The 20,252-nt window shown below is 33.7% G+C and overlaps 1 protein-coding gene across 3 annotated transcripts; it reads left to right on the top strand.

The window, feature by feature from the left end:
* Positions 1–7,258: 7,258 nt before the first annotated feature.
* Positions 7,259–19,831, top strand: LOC111917120 (zeaxanthin epoxidase, chloroplastic). 3 transcript variants are annotated; one of them, XM_052767326.1, is made up of 10 exons: positions 7,259–8,000; positions 16,833–16,995; positions 17,148–17,222; positions 17,307–17,407; positions 18,317–18,432; positions 18,545–18,765; positions 18,896–18,987; positions 19,081–19,195; positions 19,290–19,356; positions 19,479–19,831. In XM_052767326.1, exons 1-10 carry the CDS (start codon positions 7,483–7,485, stop codon positions 19,538–19,540), a joined length of 1,530 nt encoding a protein of 509 aa, XP_052623286.1. In that variant the 5' UTR covers positions 7,259–7,482; the 3' UTR covers positions 19,541–19,831. The 3 variants fall into 3 exon arrangements, with proteins under 3 accessions (XP_052623286.1, XP_023768548.1, XP_023768547.1); XM_023912780.3 differs by having other exon boundaries at positions 7,265–8,000; positions 18,554–18,765; positions 19,529–19,831; XM_023912779.3 differs by having other exon boundaries at positions 7,319–8,000; positions 19,529–19,831.
* Positions 19,832–20,252: the final 421 nt, after the last annotated feature.

Raw genomic sequence — 20,252 nt, 5'->3', positions numbered from 1 at the left:
AGAGGGCATGCGGCCAGGGAACTGGAAACTAGAAAGGATCAGGGGTGAGAACACCCGGTTTGTGCAGGATAGTCGTGGATTATTAACCCGATGCAATCGGGTATGGGTTCTGATGTATGGTGGAGTCAGATAGACAGTCATGGAGGAGGCTCATAAGTCTCACTTCTCTATTCACCCGGGAGCCTCCAAGATGTACAAGGACCTGAGTTTGAGTTACTGGTGGCCATGTATGAAGCGAGAAATCGTTTGGTATGCCGAGAGGTGCTTGAACTGTAGGATGTTCAAGGTCGAGCATCAAAGGCCGCATGGTATGCTGCAGCCCCTGGAGATTCCCATGTGGAAATGGGAGCAGATCACGATGGATTTCATTACCAAACTACCAAGGACGGCGAAGGGGTTTGATGCTATATGGGTCATTGTAAATCGATTGACCAAGAGTGCCCATTTCTTGGATATACGGGAGAGTTATTTGGCCGAGAAGTTGGCCGACATGTACGTTCGCGAGGTCGTCGCTCGCCATGGGGTTCCGGTCTCCATTGTTTCTGACTGAGATGCTAGATTCACCTCCCGTTTCTAGTAGAAGTTCCACGAGGAACTGGGTACACGGTTGCATTTTAGTACAACATTTCATCCTCAGACCGATGGTCAGAGCGAGCGGACCATCCAGACCCTCGAGGATATGTTGAGGGTGTGCGTCATTGACTTCGGTGGGAGTTGGGATTCCCACCTACCCCTTGCGGAGTTCGCCTACAACAACAGTTATCATTCCAGTATCGGCGCCCCGCCTTTCGAGTTGTTGTATGGGCGGAGATGTCGCACCCCAGTTTGTTGGGGTGAGGTCGGACACAGGGTGATGGGATGGACGGAGGTAGCTCTACAAACTACCAAGAAAAATCAGCAGATTAAGCAGTGATTGCATACCGCTCAGAGTCGGCAAAAGAGTTACGCTGATAGACGCCCACCGAAGTTAGAGTTTCAGGTGGGTGATATGGTACTCCTAAAGGTCTCACCCTGGAAGGGTGTAATCCGCTTCAAGAAAAGAGGGAAATTGGGTCCCCGTTTCATTGGTCCATTTAGGATCCTTGCTAGGGTTGGCAAGGTAGCATATAGGCTAGAGCTACCGGAGGTGCTTAGCTGAATTCACAGCACTTTCCATGTTTTGCAGTTGCGAAAGTGCATTATGGATGAGGAGGCAGTAGTGTCGCTGGATGGTATTCAGGTCGATGAGCGCCTAAATTATGTAGAGAGGCCTATGGCCATTTTGGAAAGGAAGATGAAAATTCTACGGAACAAGGAAATACCTTTGGTGAAGGTGCAGTGGGGGCATCAGAGGGGATCCGAGTGGACGTGGTAGCCAGAGGCTGACATACGTGAGCATTACCCGACATTGTTTACCTATACGGACTTTGAGGATGAAGTCTAGTTTAAGTGGGGGAGAATTATAATGCTCTGATTTTCAGGTATTGGTTTATGTAAGAATTTTCTTGGTTTCAAGGTCTATTCGAAGAGTTGGCCACCCTACTCGTCGAGTAGCAGCGGGTTGGTCCGTGTGTTTTGGTGATCTAGTCTCCGAGTCCAAGAAAGGACTCGACGGGTAGGAGCTGGCAGATGAAACCCTAAATCCTGGGGTGTTGCATCCTATTTAAAGGATCCTTGGCCTTCCCTAGCCTCCCCTTTACAGCTCCTTGACACCCTTAAACCCTAAATCGTGTGTGTGTGTGTTTTTGGTGTGATAGAGATTGGAAGAGAGATCTTGGTGAGGAACACTTGGGGAAACAAGTAAATCGAAGCTAGGAACTCGTAGGAAGCAAGGATATACATCATTCGATACTATCTGAAAGGTATTAAGTTGTTTCTTTGGCTCATCTCATCTTTAATCTCTTTTTGGGTGGGTTTTAGGAAGGGCTTTTGTGTTTGAGCCAAGATCTGAAGCTGCAACTTCAGATCTGGACTCCCTGTGGTCTCTAGATCCATAAAGGTAGTAGTTTTGAAAAGTATGAGCCTTCCCTCAAGTGTTGGACTTCATTTCGAGCTTAGTTTTGTCGTTTTAGGGCCTTAAAGCCTTGCATGCACGTAAAGTTTGCAACTTTACGTGATAAGCAGGCCTTGGAAGGTTGGATCTACAATCTGGAGTCTTTGCATGGCTTAAAAAGCATCTGTATGGATGAAGGTCTGAAGAGACTTGGTGAGTAGCATGGTCGACTCGTCGGGTCCGATGAAGTTGGTCGTGGGCTTGACGAGTCGGATGAGTAACTCGATGAGTACGATGAAGATTGCCCTGTACTCAACGAGTCAGTGAGTGACTCGACGAGCTGGTAAAATTAGGCAAGAACTCAGTGAGTGATTGAGGGTGCTCAACGAGTTGAAGTCAGCATGGACTATTGACCATGACCGTTGACTTTGACTTTGACCAGGGGTTGACCAGTTGACTTTTATGGGTATCTCGGGAATTTATGAACTTTGGTATGTGTTGGATATAGGTGGTGGCGTTGGTGGCAGTGATCCGAGAGTTGAGCTTTCTATTTCCAGTCGGCAGTTGCAAGGTGAGTTATCCTCACTATACTTAAGGGTCTAAGGTACCAAGGTGTAACGACCCAAAAATCACAACTAAAAATTTCTTTAAAAACATTACTAAAATCATATTTATAAAAATTGTATCATAAGTCATAAAATAATTTCTCGAGTATTAATTCAAAACATAATATCATTATCAGAGTCAAACATTCCCAGGCTAACTGACTATGGTGTGTGCACTGCAATCTTCCCGAGCTCCTCTTTTGAAAACTGAGTACTTGAAACAAAAACTGAAAACCGTAAGCACGAAGCTTAGTGAGCTCCCCCAATCTACCACATACCATGCAATAACATATAAAGCACATACTGGGTCTTGCCCACTGCACCGGACCGAGGTCCGGACTAACTGGGGCCTTGCCCCCTGCATCGAACCGAAGTCCGGAAACTGATTGGGACCTTGTCCCCTGCATCGGACCGAAGTCCGGACTAACTGGGGCCTTGCGCCCTGCATCGGACCGAAGTCCAGACTAACTGACTGGGGCCTTGCCCCCTGCATCGGACCGAAGTCCGGACTAACTAACTGGGGCCTTGACCCCTGCATCAGACCGAAGTCCGGACTAACTGACTGGGGCCTTGCCCCCTGCATTGGACCGAAGTCCGGACTAACTGAACATAAACATATTAACTAGCATGAAAACACATATACTGCATACTACATCGGGCCGTAGCCTGGAACACATAACACATAAATCCTATCTGAGCCACGAAAGCATCAAACATGCTAACTACTGCATCTGATCAAATCCGGAAACTACTACTAGCTAAACGGGCCGGCATTGTGGCCTTAGACCCGTTCCTACTGGAAGGAAACTCACCTGAACTACTGAATTCTGCTGGTAACCCTCGGACTGCTAACCAACCACCGTCTGAAACGCTGCTCCTCTAACTCTCTAAGCTACCAATAGCAAAGTGACACTTAGTCTGACAGTCCTCTAAAAGTCAACTAACTCAACTCTGATCAAAGTCAAAGTCCTGGCCAAAGTCAATCTTCCATGTTGACCTTACTCGCCGAGTCAGTCTACTGACTCGCCGAGTTCACTGATTTCCGAGTTCTGTCCTGTCCAACTCACTGAGTCCCCACACAACTCACTAATCTGAGCCTTGACTCGAAGGGTTTGGGGTTTCGCGACTTGACTCGCCGAGTCCATGAACAGACTCGTCGAGTCCAAGGCAATCTTCAACAGACTCGCCGAGTTGTTCATCCAACTCGTCGAGTTCGTCTCCATCTTCATACTACTTGCCGAGTCCACTCAAGGGACTTGCCGAGTCTATTCAGTCCTTAATCCATGCAGTGGCTTTTCGAGCCAAACAGGGCTTCCAAGTCATAGATCCATACTTCTAAGGCCTATCCCCCACGTAAAGTGGCAAACTTTACGTGTAGATCAAGAGATCTAGGCTTAAAACAATCCAAACTAGGGTTTAAGACAAAGAGGCTTCACTATCAACCCAAGAACAGATGCTTTATGACTTTCTAGGCCAAGATACACTCAGATCTGAAGTAGCAACTTCAGATCTAGGCTTCTAACTCGAAATAGTTCTTAAGCATGGCATAAAATCCCCAAATCACATAGCCAAGGTTGATCTATTAAACAAAAGAGGGAAGGTAACGATTTATTACCTTTAAATGCTCAGAAATGTTCCACCAACTCCGGATCCAAGGCCCCCTTTTGCTCCATAATGACTATCTTCTCTCTCAAGCTCCAAAAGCTTCACCAAGGGTAGATCTTGCTCCAAAACGATTATGGCGGCTAGGGTTTAGTGTTTAGAGAGGTAGTAAAGGAACCCTAGGGGAGAGAATGAGACGTTTAAATAAGCTCCAAGTCCCGGATTTAGGGTTTTCCTTGCTCAGACCAGACTCGCTGAGTCACCTTGGCCGACTCGCCGAGTCGGTCGCTTACACCTCAACCCGGATCCCGCTCGGACTCGTCGAGTCCCTCCTTGGACTCGTCGAGTCTCCCCTTAAAATTGGGGTTTTCTTTCTTTTCTTGGCTTTCCAAACTTTGGGTGTTACACAAGGCCGGCCCTTTAGATTGTTATCTGATTATGTTATGCTAGTATGATCTATTAGATTGGTATCCTAGAGGGTAGGATAATATTATGTCGTATGTGGTATGATCTATTAGATCGGTATCCTAGAGGGTAGGATAATATTATGTAGTATGTGGTATGATCTGTTAGATCGGTATCCTGGTAGATAGGATGGTATTATGAGTTATGTGGTATGATCTGTTAGATCAGTTGTTGTCTATAGAATGATATGTGATTATCTGTTATATATGTGCACATGTTTGTTTGTCGGTTGAGGCTTATTTGCTTTGTGTGGAGGCCAATAGACCTGGGCGTTCCAACTTGTTGGTTGTGGGCCGTGAGTATTTCATCCCAAGGATGATTGGACTCAAAGTATGTGGGTATTCCAACCGATTGGTTGTGGGCCTAGGGTATTCCAATCTGATGGTTGACTGGACCCATAGTATGATGTTTACGATTCTATGTGTATTACTGTGAGTATGGGTATTTTGGGGGACCTTACTAAGCTTTTGGGCTTACAGTTTCGGTTATTGTTTCAGGTACATTAGGGGATCGCGGCAAGGCGAAGGCGTGATCGTATAGCTCTTCATATTTTGTTATGGTTTCTGGGAAAACTCTGATATAGACTATTTAGAAACAAAATTGTAATAACTATTGGTTTTAAATGTTTTTTAAAAGTTTTAAATTGGCTTGAATTTTATGGGTGTTACACTACAAGGTCAACACTCAACCTAGTCAAAGTAAACGCCACATCGTGACCCTTCCTTGGTTACGTCGTGGGATAGCAAGGACCAAAACAGTTGCGACTCCAGGCATCGTCACGTTATGGAAAAAGCTATGCCACGTCGTGACTTCTGGAAAAAGGCTAAAATCCTTATTAAGTTCTTAATTCCTTCAGACCAAGGTCCATAACTTCAAATTTGTTTCTTTTTACCGACTTAATGGATAAAGTTTCCAAATTTATCCACCAGGACTCCATCTCAAAGCAAGATCTACAATTATAAGTCCTTAATAGCATACAACCCATCCCAAAACATGCATGGACTCAAGAACAAGATCAAGATGAAAACTTTCCCAATCCAAAAAGATTATGAGATGATAAAATAAGCTCAAGAGGTGTTAGAGTTCACTCAACTCCAAAGCATAAGCTTACAAGGACCAAAAAAACGTAAATGTTCAAACTACAAGATCTAGAAATCTAAAGATCAAGATATAAACTTTTTAGTCGCGCTTTTCCAGAAATGAAGTTCCTTTACTAGATCTATGTTTGAACTCTTCCCCAAAACTCTTTACAAGAATTTGATCTTTAATTTCCACACCAAAATATAAGAAATGATCCTCCAAATGCTCAAGAACATCAAGAATAGTCAAAGGGGCTAGAATTTTCGCAATGGAGAGGTTGGAAACTGACGAGGATGCTCTAATTTGAGGTTAAGATGCTTAAATGTTGAGAAAATCCTTAAAAAACTCATGGATTTGGGCTGCAGCTATGATCACGTCGTGACACACCATTTGTCACATCGTGACACCTAATTTGGATACATAGTCTTCATTTTGTAAGCCACGTCGTGACACCCTTCACGTCACATCGTGACATATGAGTTTCCTCAAAAACCATGTCTTTTACTCATGTCCATAATCCACTGGTCCATTATGGGAATAAGTGTTATAATGAAAGTTGATAAGTTGGCTTTATTAGTAAAATCAATTGATTAAACTTTATAGATTGGTGATTGAATAAGTTATTAATAAAATGGTTTTATCTTGACAGACCCATGGCGTGGACCTTGTCATGTGATATCACCAATCTTAACTGAGCTTGCTAAGAAGATGCCCCATCTTACCTTCCTTAAGGTCGATGTTGATGAACTTGAGGTAAATTTGCTCATATCACTTCTTATCCAAATTGTTATCATCTTATTTAGAATACTATATTTTTAAGATGTAGCATAATATTTTTATATGAGATTATACATAAACAATAAGAAACTTTAATTGTCTAGCAAGTACAATTAGAATTAGAATAAAGTAAATTTAAAACTTGGTGCATATAGAAAATGGCACACATGAGGAAAGTAGATTGATGAAACATATACCCTTTCACTATCATTAGAAGTTGTACCTTCTTTTTGTTCACAAAATATTTAATAAAATATCCTTTTTGATTTGAAGATAATTTGCTACTCTAAATGAATTCACATTTTCACAAGAGAAATACAAATTTATGAAACTTATCGCCGTTTTAAAAATAACTCCAGTTTATATAATTTAACTCGTCACATGTTAGGGTATAAAGACCTTTTTTTGCGGTTCGTCTTGGGTATTTGAATACGTGGGGGAAAGATGATGATAATGTGTTTTGATTAACAAAGATGAAAGAATATTGTTGTACTTTAAAGAAAACATACCAAATAAAACAAAGGTGAAAGAATTTCTCCAAATAAAACATAAGGAATTCCGTGAACTCGTTAAATTTTATAGATTGTTTAAAATTCATTTTTATTTTTTTTTTATTTTGTCAACAACACACAAGTTCTAATGAGATTTACATTCTAATTTCTCCAAAAATTTTCGAATTCCGTGAACTCGTTATGTGGCTTTCTTTGATATGACTTTTGTATACTTTTAAGTAAGTCTTTTATTGTACATATAACCTAAAATAGAAGTGCTTTTATGATGTTAATTCAAATAGAACATTTAAAAGGGTTACAACACAACTATTTTGAAATATATCGTGTAACAAAAACTACTAAATAATCCCAAACGACAGAAGCACTCACGATCACATGTCGTGTCACTCTCCCCCTCCTATTAGCCAATGGCATCTCCTCACTTGTTCCATAAAGCTTTCCCAATTCTCGGTTTCATTCATACTGGCCAATGGCATCTCCAAAGTGCCTCACACGTACTTCCTATCATCATCATCTTCACCAAACCAACTATCTTTCACCGAAAGTTTTTTCAATCAGTTGCAGCATAATCAATACCAAGAAAAACTCCATAATATCTTCCACCTGTAGGAACCCCAAAAGAACAAGAAGATACGAAGTAATAGCTAACAACAACAGCAGTAGTACAGAAACTAAACATGAAACATATGAAGGTGTAGAGAAGAAGAAGAAGGAAAGAAGGGTTAGGATTCTGATCGCCGGCGGTGGGATTGGTGGGCTGGTTCTGGCGTTGGCAGCAAAAGAAAGAGGGTTTGAGGTTATGGTGTTTGAGAAGAATTTGAGTGCAATTAGAGGGGAAGGAAGGTATAGGGGACCAATTCAGCTGATGAGTAGTGCGTTGGGTGTGTTGATGGATATTCATATGGGGGTGGCGGAGCAAGTTATGAATGCAGGGTGTGTCACCGGAGATAGGATGAACGGCCTTGTTGATGGAGTTTCCGGCGACTGGTAAGTGGTAAATTATTTCTGTTACAAATATTAATCATGTATGATATAGTTATATATGTTACAAAGTACGTTTTTATTAATAGTTTATATATAACAAACTTATCTATCAATTTATTTTAAAAGCTCGGATTTTATGTACTTATGCAGCTACATATATAATTTATATGATTATATATTATTTCATATAATCTAAAGGTAAGAGATTAATGATCTATTAAATCGTGACCACAGAAATTGATAAACGACCAAAACATGGATTGCATATATTAATTCGTAATAAAATAGAAGTTTGAAAGATTTATACAACATAAGAAGACATGCAGTAGAAAGTTTGTACCAAAAATCCTATAAACTCTAGTACTCTACCACCAACAAGAATTGTGTGGAACAATATATGTAAAACAAAAAGCCCAATAAAATAAGAGCATTCATGTCTCATAAGGATTTCAATTATATAATATCAGTTTTTACAATAATATATAAAGCTAAAACTACCCGTCGGCTTCTAGTCCAACGGTATCCGGTGTTGTCCTTCTTCTTAACGGTGTTGTCCTCCTCCTTAAGGTCGATGGTTCAAGTCTCATTGTGGGCATAGGTAAAATAATGTAGGAGTATATATATATATATATATATATATATATATATATATATATATATATATATATATATATATATATATATTTGCCGTTCCAAAAAATAAATAAAATAAAGCTAAAACATAATTGAAATTTATACCAAAATCATTTAAACATTTTAGTTTTTTATAACAAGGCGCACCATTTTAACTCTATTGTAATTGAGAGCAAAAATCCACTGTTTTTAATGACTATAAGTTATTTTTTTTTATTAAATTTCAAATAATATTTTAATATAATAATTACAATAAATATAGTAATAAATAGATATCGATAAACTTATTTTTTAATTTTAAAATTTGTAAAATTAAAGTTTATTAGTTTGTTTTATTCATTTCAATTATTTGTTTAAATTTAAAAGATAAAAAATATTTATATTATAAGAATTCATTATTTTCTTATTTTTTTATAAATTTAAAATTTTCAAATATTTTTACCTTTATATTTAATTTCTTTTAAATTAATTCATATAATATATAAGTTTTACAACTATCTGACAGTAGTTTGTTTAATATTGTTTTGCTCTTGGAAACAATATATAGAAGTTTAGAATCTCTATGTGCCGGTTTAAAAGGCCACTTGATTTTGCAATTCTTTCTGGCTCTTTGCTACTTGCTAGTGCTTTGTTTAATATATTGCTTTGTTGTTAAAACAACAGAAAAATGTTACATTTAATCTTTTAAATCAATAGAATATCAATAAAAAAAACCACATAAATATCAACCATATTAACATGGATATAGTAATTTAGAATCTCATTAATAAATCATTAATTTACGTCTACATATAATAAATTAATAAATATCGATATTTAATCTAATATATAATAAACTAAGAATAATAAATATTAAATTTGATGAATCAATAAAAATTATTAACATGAAATTACAACCATAATATAAAAGGGCATCAAGCTAATTGTTTCATTTTCCTCTCCATCACATCAATAATAATATATGATATACATTTGTTTTTGCAAGGCTTTCAGTTTAAGCAAGACCATACGTGACCTTTCAATTTCGATTTTGCAAGAGATAATAAACACTTGTTATTGTGTTCTTATACCATCCACATTCGCAAGGCTTTCAATTGGTCAATTAAATCACAAAATCAATAAAGACAAATATTTCAAAGTATGAAACAATTTTGATCACATAATTCCAATTATTGCAAGTTATGAATTATGACAAACAATTAAAAAATACTCAAATATTCATGGATGAGCAAATAAACCCTCATTGTGAATTTCGACAAATATTGTTTATTCCATGTTAACGCGTCGAAATAAATTTTTTTCGAAAATTACGCATTTAATTTCACAAAACCAATTTACAAACATTTTTGTCAAATATCAAATAACAAATAATGGCTGATGTCTATCACAAGAAAATTACAAGCAAGCCATATAGTTTTTAGTCAAGATTATTTGAACAATTATATGAATCAACTTAGTTGACTATTGTTAATAAATTGACATAAAAAAAATTTGTTTTCAAAAAAATTTTGTTTTCAAAAAAATTTTGTTTTATTCTAACATCACGTTTGATGGATTAAAACTAGAAATTTTCATTTTTTTTAAATTTTTTGTATTTATTACCAATTTTCATGAAATAATATTGGTAATAAACTCTTAAATTTATAAATTACTTATGTTTTTATCGCAAGTATGTTGTTTTGTTATTTTTCATATTATATGTATTCTTATCGAAAAAAAATTTATACATGAAAAACTAATTAATTAAACATCATACTTATATTTATATATGTTATTTCTTTATGCATAAGTTTTTTTTTTATATATATCTATCTACACCGTTTAAAAATATAAAATGTTTTTTTAAAAGTATAAATATGTTTTTTTAAAAATATAAATATATATATATTTTTACGTTTTAAAAAGATAAATACACTTTTAAAAATATAAATGCGTACTTTTATGTTTTTTACTAGTAACTATTTTTAAAAATATATATATATATATATATATATATATATATATATATATATGTGTGTGTGTGAAATATATATATATATATATATATATATATATATATATATATATATATATATATATATATGTGTGTGTGTGTGAAATATATATATATATATATATATATATATATATATATATATATATATATATATATATATATATAAAATACATAGTTATGGTTCAAAAAATATATGTATACTTCTAACGATATATATAGAGAAATCTCGGATAAAAACTTAATATTTTGGGACAGTTTACGGTTTAATTTCAATATTTATTTTTTAACATCAAAGTCCCGATTATCTAATTATATACAATAATTTATCATTTTATGTTGAAAAAAAAAAGGAGCTATTTCATTAATTTATGAAAAATATAAAATAATTGTGCCTTTTTGTTCAAAAAATAAAAATAAGGATTAAACCGTAAACGGACCGAAAATATTGAGACTTTATTGAGGATTTTTCATACATCTATACTTCTAAAAACATAAAAATACATACTAGTAATATATATATATATATATATATATATATATATATATATATATATATATATATATATATATATATATATATATATATATATAAAACGTTATTTTACCAAATTATTACTACCTCATGAACAACACCTAGTTTAAAAGTTAATACCAACTCTATTAGCTTATATACTAAGGCCAAGGGGTATGGTCACATGATGTTCACGAGAAAAGTGATGCCACATATGCGCCACATCACCTCTAACTACATGTTCACCACACATTCACTAGCCTTGGAAATGATTATCACAGAACAATGTTTTTTTTTGTTTGTTTTTTTTGTATATTTAGATTAAAATATAAAAAACTAAATTAATAACATAATTAGATATTTCACGTTACATGAAAACATAAAACATAAAACATAAAATTTCAAATCTAGTTTCCGAATAACCATAAAAAATAAAACTAAAAACCTAAATAACTAAAAAACATAGAAATTAAACATAAATATTAAAAACGTTAAAACCTAAAATCCATGCTTTTCCCGAACTTCTTTTTGGATTTTCAGAAACGCGGCTAAATTTTCCGGGTCGATATCTGGTTACGGCTTCATGTTTAAAATTTGAAGAGCGGTGAGTGCTTGTTTCCAACGCCGAGCATTTTCCGTTGACTCGTATTTTTGTTGTAAAAAACTTACAGTTTTATCAATTTTGTCCACAAGCACGTCTTCGTTAATCGCTTTTCCGCTTGAAGACGCCGCTTTTTTTTCCTTTATCCCTTCCCGGTGGCCGACGAAGTTAGACTTCCGATGGACCCTCCCCTTCGGTCCCATCGAAGTCGTCATTGAGGTTGACACTAAAACCCACATCGGATTCCGAAGTTCTTGGCTTTTTGTTGGAGCCGGTGGTCGACTCCGAATGTGAAATCTCCGGATTAAGGACCTATTTTGGACCCTTACGACAAATTTCCCACGCTTTTTGGTGGCCGAACGCTTTACTGCCGTTGGTAACTTTGAATTGTTGGCATGTGGTTGATAAAATATTGAAATCGGTGCTACCACTTTTATGCATATTTTTCAGATTTTCAAATATGCCGTTAAACTTGGTGCACGCCGCTTGTAGTTCACGCCATTTTCCCTTGACCGCGTCGTACGTTCGACCTGTTTGCCTTCCTAAAAGCGAGTGAAAGTGATCTAAATCACGAACCCAAAAACTGATTCCTGTTTGCGCGTTGCCCGTCCTTGAGTCACACGATATAGAAATCCAAGCTTTAGTTAAAGCTTCCTCCTCCTTTTCGATCCAACCTGTTCCTCTTATATTTGTAGCTTTTCCTTTTGATTTCCTACGCCTAGATGGTTGTGTCTCTTCGACCCGGTCGTCCTCGTCGTTGTCCAAGTTTATAGTTGGGGATTGAGAACAAGGGACTTGAGATGGTTGTGTTTGGAATTGTTGAGATGGTGGTGTTTGGAATTGTTGAGATGGTTGTGTTTGGAATTGTTGGGGTCGAAATTGTTGAAAACCTTGGAATTGGGATTGTGGTAATTGTTGTTGGAAGTAGTTTGGTTGAAATGAAATGTTGGTAAATAGATGTTGATGTTGGATTGGGGATGTTAGCATTTGAATGTAACCTTGATATTGATCATTTGGAGTGGTTGGGGTTGTTGGGGTGTTTGGAGTGGTAGAGGTATTTTGATTTTGCTCCATATTTTTGAGAGATAATGAGATAGTATAGAGATATTATTTGTAGAGAAAGATGTGTTTAGTGTGTTTATGTGTTTGTGTATATATAGTAGAGGAAATAAATTGAAAAGTTTTTTTTTTTGTTTAATTAAAGTAACGGTCAAAAAAAGAAAAAAAAACGGTCAAAAAAAATTAGCCAATCAACATTTGCGTGACCGTTCGTGACACACATCAATCCGCGTCACATTCACCAGTAAAGGGGCGGTGTTCACGCATGAAAACCCCCGTACACGTCACCTCTTACGCGTAAAATAATACCACATACCCCTTGGCCTAATACCTGCAATAATGACCATAACAAAGACACACACTAATACGTTCTCTCTCGCACACACAATTCAAGTCTAGAGTCATACATAGATGCCTAGTTAACTTAAACCAATACTTGAATACCAACCAATAATACAATTTATCACAAAACAAAGTACATCTAATTTTTATTTTATAACAAAACAAATGTGTATTTTTTATAATAAACAACAATAGACAAGTAGTTGTCAAAATACATAATACCCAAAATATTTCGAAGGATGGAGCCATGTAATTATAGCAAAAAAAACAAAAGTATACAAGAACTAGTATGTCTTCTATCATTTAGATGCACTCTTACCTCTAGTATTATCTAGTCTTAAAAATTCATAAAATGAATAAACGCTAAGTTTCATAAGCTTGATGAGTAATAAAATTATCATGATACATAAATACAACTACTAACAACAGTATTCATAATATGCAAAATTAAATATGTTATACCGCCTTTAACATTTAACATCAAGTAGTTAGCTTTGCTAATTATATTCAAATATAATTGTCCGACTATATTTAATCTCAGCTCTCAGCTTATGGACAACTTTATCAGTCATCTTGAACTATGACTGTTTAAATAACCCTAATAAATATATTCGACTATATCTATTGATTTCATGTGTACACCGCTCGTTGCTATACATAATTCTGCCAAATATATTTTGCTATAACTAATCAGTTTCATTCAATCATTACTTAATTTCAATTAACATCTGATATAATTTGATCATTAATATATGATATGCTAACATGGATTTTATCCTTGATCAGGAATCTATAAGATTACTCACCTTGCAATAGCTTAGATATTTGAAACCTTGGTGCATGTAATCCTGTCTTTGACCTTGCTTTTGAAGTCGTCAAAATAACATACAAATCTTGAGTATTAGAATTCAAGATACCACTCAGTTATCTGTAGACTTGACTTAATACTTCATTAAGTCATAACACTTAATTACATATAAACCATCTACATTCCATAAAACTAGATGTTCATATGTCTTAATTCATTAAGACATAAGCTACATATCATTGAATCATCATGTCATCAATTTGCATATCATAGCTAAATATTTATGTCATTTATACATGACTTAATTTATTCATCCAAACTAATTATACTTCATATATAGTTCATTTTTAGGTCTTAATTATTCAATTTATGAACTCAATTTCATTCATTTCATAATTCACACAACTTAGGGTTTGTGATTAAAATCTTCAATTCTACATACCTTGAACTCCATGCTTCATTTATGGTGTTTAAGATTTGAAAACATACTAGAAACAGTCTAATTCATCACGATTTCTAACATACATGTTTGTATAGGGATTAGGGTTCTTGAATCCTCTTTTAATCTAGCTACAAAATGTGAACTTAGCAATAGATTATGGAGCTTAAAATTAGTATAGGAGTGTTATGATCAACCACTATCTTCATCCTTTAATTTCACTTGCTCCTCTTGTTCAATTTTTTTAATGTCGGTTATAACGTGCCCACTCCTTCTCTTTAAATTTCACATATCCTTAAACGACATCACGTAATGTAAAAGTGTGGTGCCTAAATAAACTTTTTGATAAAAAAAAAAAGAGAAATTAAATATCATCCTACATTTTGTTCCTACTTTTCTTTCTATCTATTTAAGATGATGACAAGTGTACAAATTCAAAATCTCAATCAAATTTAAATTAAATTTAATGACATTTGTCACCATCTAAAATAGATAGGAAGATATTATGAACAAATAGTAGGAGACTATTTAATTTCTCTATAAAAGAATATATTTGACCAAGAATCATAATTTTAGGTAATAACAAACCCTTAAGAGATCTTTTAGTTTGGACACACACATTTTTGTCCTATTGATTCCTTCATAGATAACATGTGGTGCCTTACAAAACTTATTTTAAAAAACGTTCTTTTATGAGAACACCTTAACTTTTCATTAAATTTGGAAACAAAAATGTTTTCTTAGATTTTATAAAAATAGTCATTTTCTATATAAAAACGATTATTTTGAAAATTATTTTTTAACTAGTAGAAACAATATATATATATATATATATATATATATATATATATATATATATATATATATATATATATATATATATATATCCCACTTGAATATTTCATAAAGATTTATTTTTCATTAGGAAATATGTTTCTGATAAGATGTACATGCAAGTCTTTCTAAATTTTTCACAATGTTTTTGATAATGATGCCTTTGTGACATCACTAAAATCATTTTGTGTAGCCTAACACAATTGTTTCTAAAATGATATCTTCTTTTAACACTTCTTTGTATCTCAAAAAACACAACGTGATTGTTATAATTAAATAGATATAATTTAGGTTTTGGTTTAATCACCTTTAAAACTAATTAACATTAGGGGAAAATGTATCAACAAAAAAAATTTCATTCTTACTAAAAGAAAGAATCAAAACCTTTAACAATACAGTTTTTTTTTTGGGACAACAAAGCTGGAAATAATCGGAATTTCTTAATAGAAAAGAAGACGAAGGGGTGTATAATGCATGGGTGGGTTGATGGAATGGTTGAGTAGAAGATATGAGTTATGTTTCAGGGGAATGAGTTATCACACCCAAAAACTCTAGTTCTAATGTTGGCCCATATTGCTTTTCGGAAAAACTGAACCATTTCATTTTATTTATTAAATAATACTGACCATATTAGTAATTATCGCTTAAACTATATAAGGGCCAACATTTTTGTCCTAAATTAAAGTAGTGTCACTATCATTTTGTTTTTGTGGTTTTTTTTTAAGATCTAGTGTTGAGAGTCATTTCCGTATTCTTAAACATTGTTTTAGATTAAAAGACCATATAAATAGTATATATTATGTATAACCGTTAAGATTATATGGAAATAATTGTAGTAACACAAACAAGAATAAAGAAGGAAAATGTTGAAGCTTATTACAACATAATGTTCTCATAACAAATTTGTCTACAACTGAGTATTTCCTAGGATACAATATAGAAACTAAAAGGAGAACTTTTGGTAGTTTTGTGATTAATTCTAGTCGACATGTGATACATTTGTATTCGTGAGACGCGCGCGAATACAAGTTCAGTGAGTCGAAGCAATTTCGATTTGCATTTACACCACCTTTGCATGCATACAAAAGAGTTTTAGTGTTATAAGTCTTACAAGACTAAGAAGCCTTACTACTTATATAAACACTCCCTTTTCATTCCCATATATACTTAAAACACATTAAACTTCTTATTAAATCTTTCAACTATCCCACTTTAATGATTAATTTCTCATTCATCCTAAAACCGTTTTGGACGTGTAGAATACATAAACGAAGGTATCACGAAGAACACAATATATAATAATTTATCCATTTTACTAATGTAAAGGGTTTTGAATTTATATCCAAAATTATGAAAAGTCCATTTTTTTTAAATAGGTAAACCCATTTTCCAAACAAACATTTATGTAAAAATGGTAAACAGTATCGGTACGGCCTATGAATTTCTCATATAGCACAATATTACACACCTGGTATTTTTTTTTTTTTTTTAATTCTTACATGAGATCCAACATTATAACTGCTACTATCTTTTCTTTTATTTTTTTTTTAACATAATTTAAGTTAAAATACAATAAGAAACATTTGAATTATTGATAGTTTCAACCCTTTAGGCTTGCCAAAATTGATCTCCTGGCTCCTGCAATTAAGAAAGGACTTCCTGTGACTTTGGTAATATCAAGAACGACATTGCAAGAAATCTTACTGAAAGCTGTGGGAGATCACATTGTGTTTAACAATTCTAAAGTTGTTGAAATCTCCCAAGATCCTCATAAGGTCAAACTCCCTTTTCAATCATGTATTCTAATGTCATATAAAGTTCACATTTTTTTTGTTCTTTTAGCCATGCCTACATTTATATGTCTCATATACATCTTGAGAGATATATGTGTTTTATAATAACACTGTACAATAATGAACTTTTGTAGGTCGTGGCAACCCTTGATGACGGGCGACAGTTTGAAGGTGATATCTTGGTTGGAGCTGATGGAATTTGGTCGGAGGTAACTTTTATTTATTTTTTAAATATTTCCTATATCAGGTTCTGTCATATATTTACTCCTTTTTATGCTTCATGTTTTATATAGGTGCGTAAGAAATTGTTTGGAACACAAGAAGCAAGTTATTCTGGCTATACTTGCTATAGTGGATTAGTAGACTACGTCCCTTCATACACAAATTCTATCGGGTACATATCTATGCTCAACATGGAGATTGGCAATTAACGAAAGTAATTAACACAAAATTGTTTAGGATTTCATAATGAAGAATTTTATTAAACTCCAAGATGTTCTCAAGGCTTACATTAATTCTCATCTATAAGTGCATTAAAATTTATTTTTAGTTGGTTGATTCAAATTTGATAATATTGTCAAATTTCTAAAACATATAATGGATCGAAAAATAATGAAATCAAGATGCTAGTTAATCATATGATTTTTCAAAAATCATGGAAACTATGAAAGTTAATTAACAGCTTATCCTATGTTTGGCACACCTAAGCTAGTTTAATTTTTTGAGGTTTTTTATGTTGTCATATTTGGAAAATAAAAAATTAGATTATAAGCTACTCAAAATAGCATTTCTTTGAGCTTATTAAGCCTTTTTAAAGTTATCCCAAATATATATATATATATATATATATATATATATATATATATATATATATATATATATATATATATATATATATATATTATCTTTATGTCGTTTTATATATTCTAGCTGGCTTATTGGATAATTTTACCAAATGTTATTTTTTTTATCGGTTAGTAGACTTTTTAGCTAGTCTACCAAACAAAGCCTAAAACAAAGAATTTAGAAGAGGAAATGAGAATAAATTGGAAAAATTCAAAGATTGAAGCTTAGTTGCACTGTTATGATCTCTGACCCATTATCGAAATGTTTATGTACAAATAAGGTGATTTATAATCCCCAACATATCAAAAGTTATGTCCGTTTAGAATTAAGCATGTTTTCATCCTTTTGTCCTTCTTCCAATTATCCATAAAAGAGTTTTCTACGTCCTTGATATGATCCACATCTTATATATTTACCAACTATGATAAAATTTAAGTCATTCATTTTCATTTTTCAGCTATCGTGTGTTCCTAGGGAGGAACCAATACTTTGTTGCTTCTGATGTTGGCAATGGAAAAATGCAATGGTACGCCTTCCATAAGGAGCCCCAAATAGGCAGTGGTACTTTGGAAGGTAATTAATGAATAAATACTTTATAAATATGGTAAAAAGACATACAAAGCTACAATTATATGTTCCTTTAATTGTATTTTTATGCATAAGAAAGTAATATTCTTTTCTTTAGACCATGCAGGTAAAAAGGTAAGGTTGACTAAGCTATTTGGGAGTTGGTGTAGTGATGTGACTAGATTGATAGCCAAAACAAGAGAAGAAATGATTTTACGAAGGGATATATACGATCGAGACATGATATACTCATGGGGCAAAGGACGTGTTACACTTTTAGGAGATGCTGCTCACCCTTTGCAACCTAATCTTGGGCTAGGTGGTTGCTTGGCAATAGAGGTAAAAAGATTGAATGTATTACAATGGTAAACAAATTAACTCATGCATATGTTTCATATAAACTTTTAGTAATTAATCTATAGTTACCAGATTAAGACACTATATATTTCAATGCGTTTATGATTTGTAGGATTGTCACCGATTGATTCATGAACTGGAAAGTATAAAAAAAAGTGAATACAATGCTATCAAGTCGATTGATATTGCATCTGCACTTAAGAGGTACTTGAAAACATTTATTGCTAGCAACGATCTTTATTTTTTCTGTGTATCAAATAATTAAATTTTGCACATGTGAATAATAATTTTTAACAGATATGAACAGAAAAGAATGTTGAGGACGATGATTACGCATGGAGTGACTCGTATGGCATCAAAATCACTTAGTGGTTACCAATCTTTCACATTCTTGTCGGCATTTCGATTGCCTGTATGTTGGTTCTTCTTACTATGCATGCATTCTTCTTGTTATAATTTCCTTTTCTAAATTTTGATTAGTTAGTTAATTTATTCTCATTCCGTAGGTACAAGTTTCTGAATTTTTACAAATGGTTTCATCATATTTCATGACTTGGTTGGTAGCTGGTGAAGGTTAGTAAATCATCTCTATTTCTCTACTTTTGGCCACAAATATCGATTTTATTGTATTTTAATCTTAAGAACATTATGAATGATAACATTGTTTATTTTGTTCTAATTTTTTTTTTATTAAGGTCTTGAAGGGGTTGTACATTCTTATTTATACAATCTTTCTTTTAAACAGCCGATATGTTGAAGAAACAAGATCAACAGATCGAAGGTCAAAAACAAAAGGTTTTGCTCCAATATAATAGGAAGAGATATGAATAGCAACACGAAAAGGCAATAAGTGAACACCCATATAAGACGCAAGACCTATTCTAATACTTTTGTGTGATTTGATAACCACCCATCAATTTTGAATATTTTTAAATTGCAACCACGCAATAAGTGAACACTCATATAAGACACAAGACCTATTCTAATACTTGTGTGTGATTTGATAACCACCCATCAATTTTGAATATTTTTAAATTGCGACCACCAATATCCATATTGAAAAGATCCTTATGATACCATTTTTATATTAGGGAATGAAAAGTATCAATATAAAGCAGCTCTATCACTAAATGTAAATCAATGAAAGATTACACCAAACAACTTCCTTAGATTTCTTTTGATTGTAGTGTCAATGTGAGAATCTTATTATCACCATTCCTACACACTTTTGTGCTAAGAAACCTTTACAGGCCTTGTTAAGGAACCTAAAATAAAAATATCAAGGACCAATAATTCTGAGAAAAAAAATCACATCAACAAGAGAAATACTACAACACACCTTGTTTTGTGACACTCCAAATGAACACATACTCCAAGAAAGTTCCTCACACTTAGAATTTGCATATATGTCCCCATAGAGCACCACTGCATAAGCCCAACAAGCAATTCTTCTTAACCCAATTTACTTT

Source organism: Lactuca sativa, chromosome 9, assembly GCF_002870075.4.
Source record: "Lactuca sativa cultivar Salinas chromosome 9, Lsat_Salinas_v11, whole genome shotgun sequence".
In the NCBI taxonomy this organism is placed as follows: Eukaryota; Viridiplantae; Streptophyta; class Magnoliopsida; order Asterales; family Asteraceae; genus Lactuca; species Lactuca sativa.
This window is presented reverse-complemented; position numbering and strand designations above follow the sequence as displayed.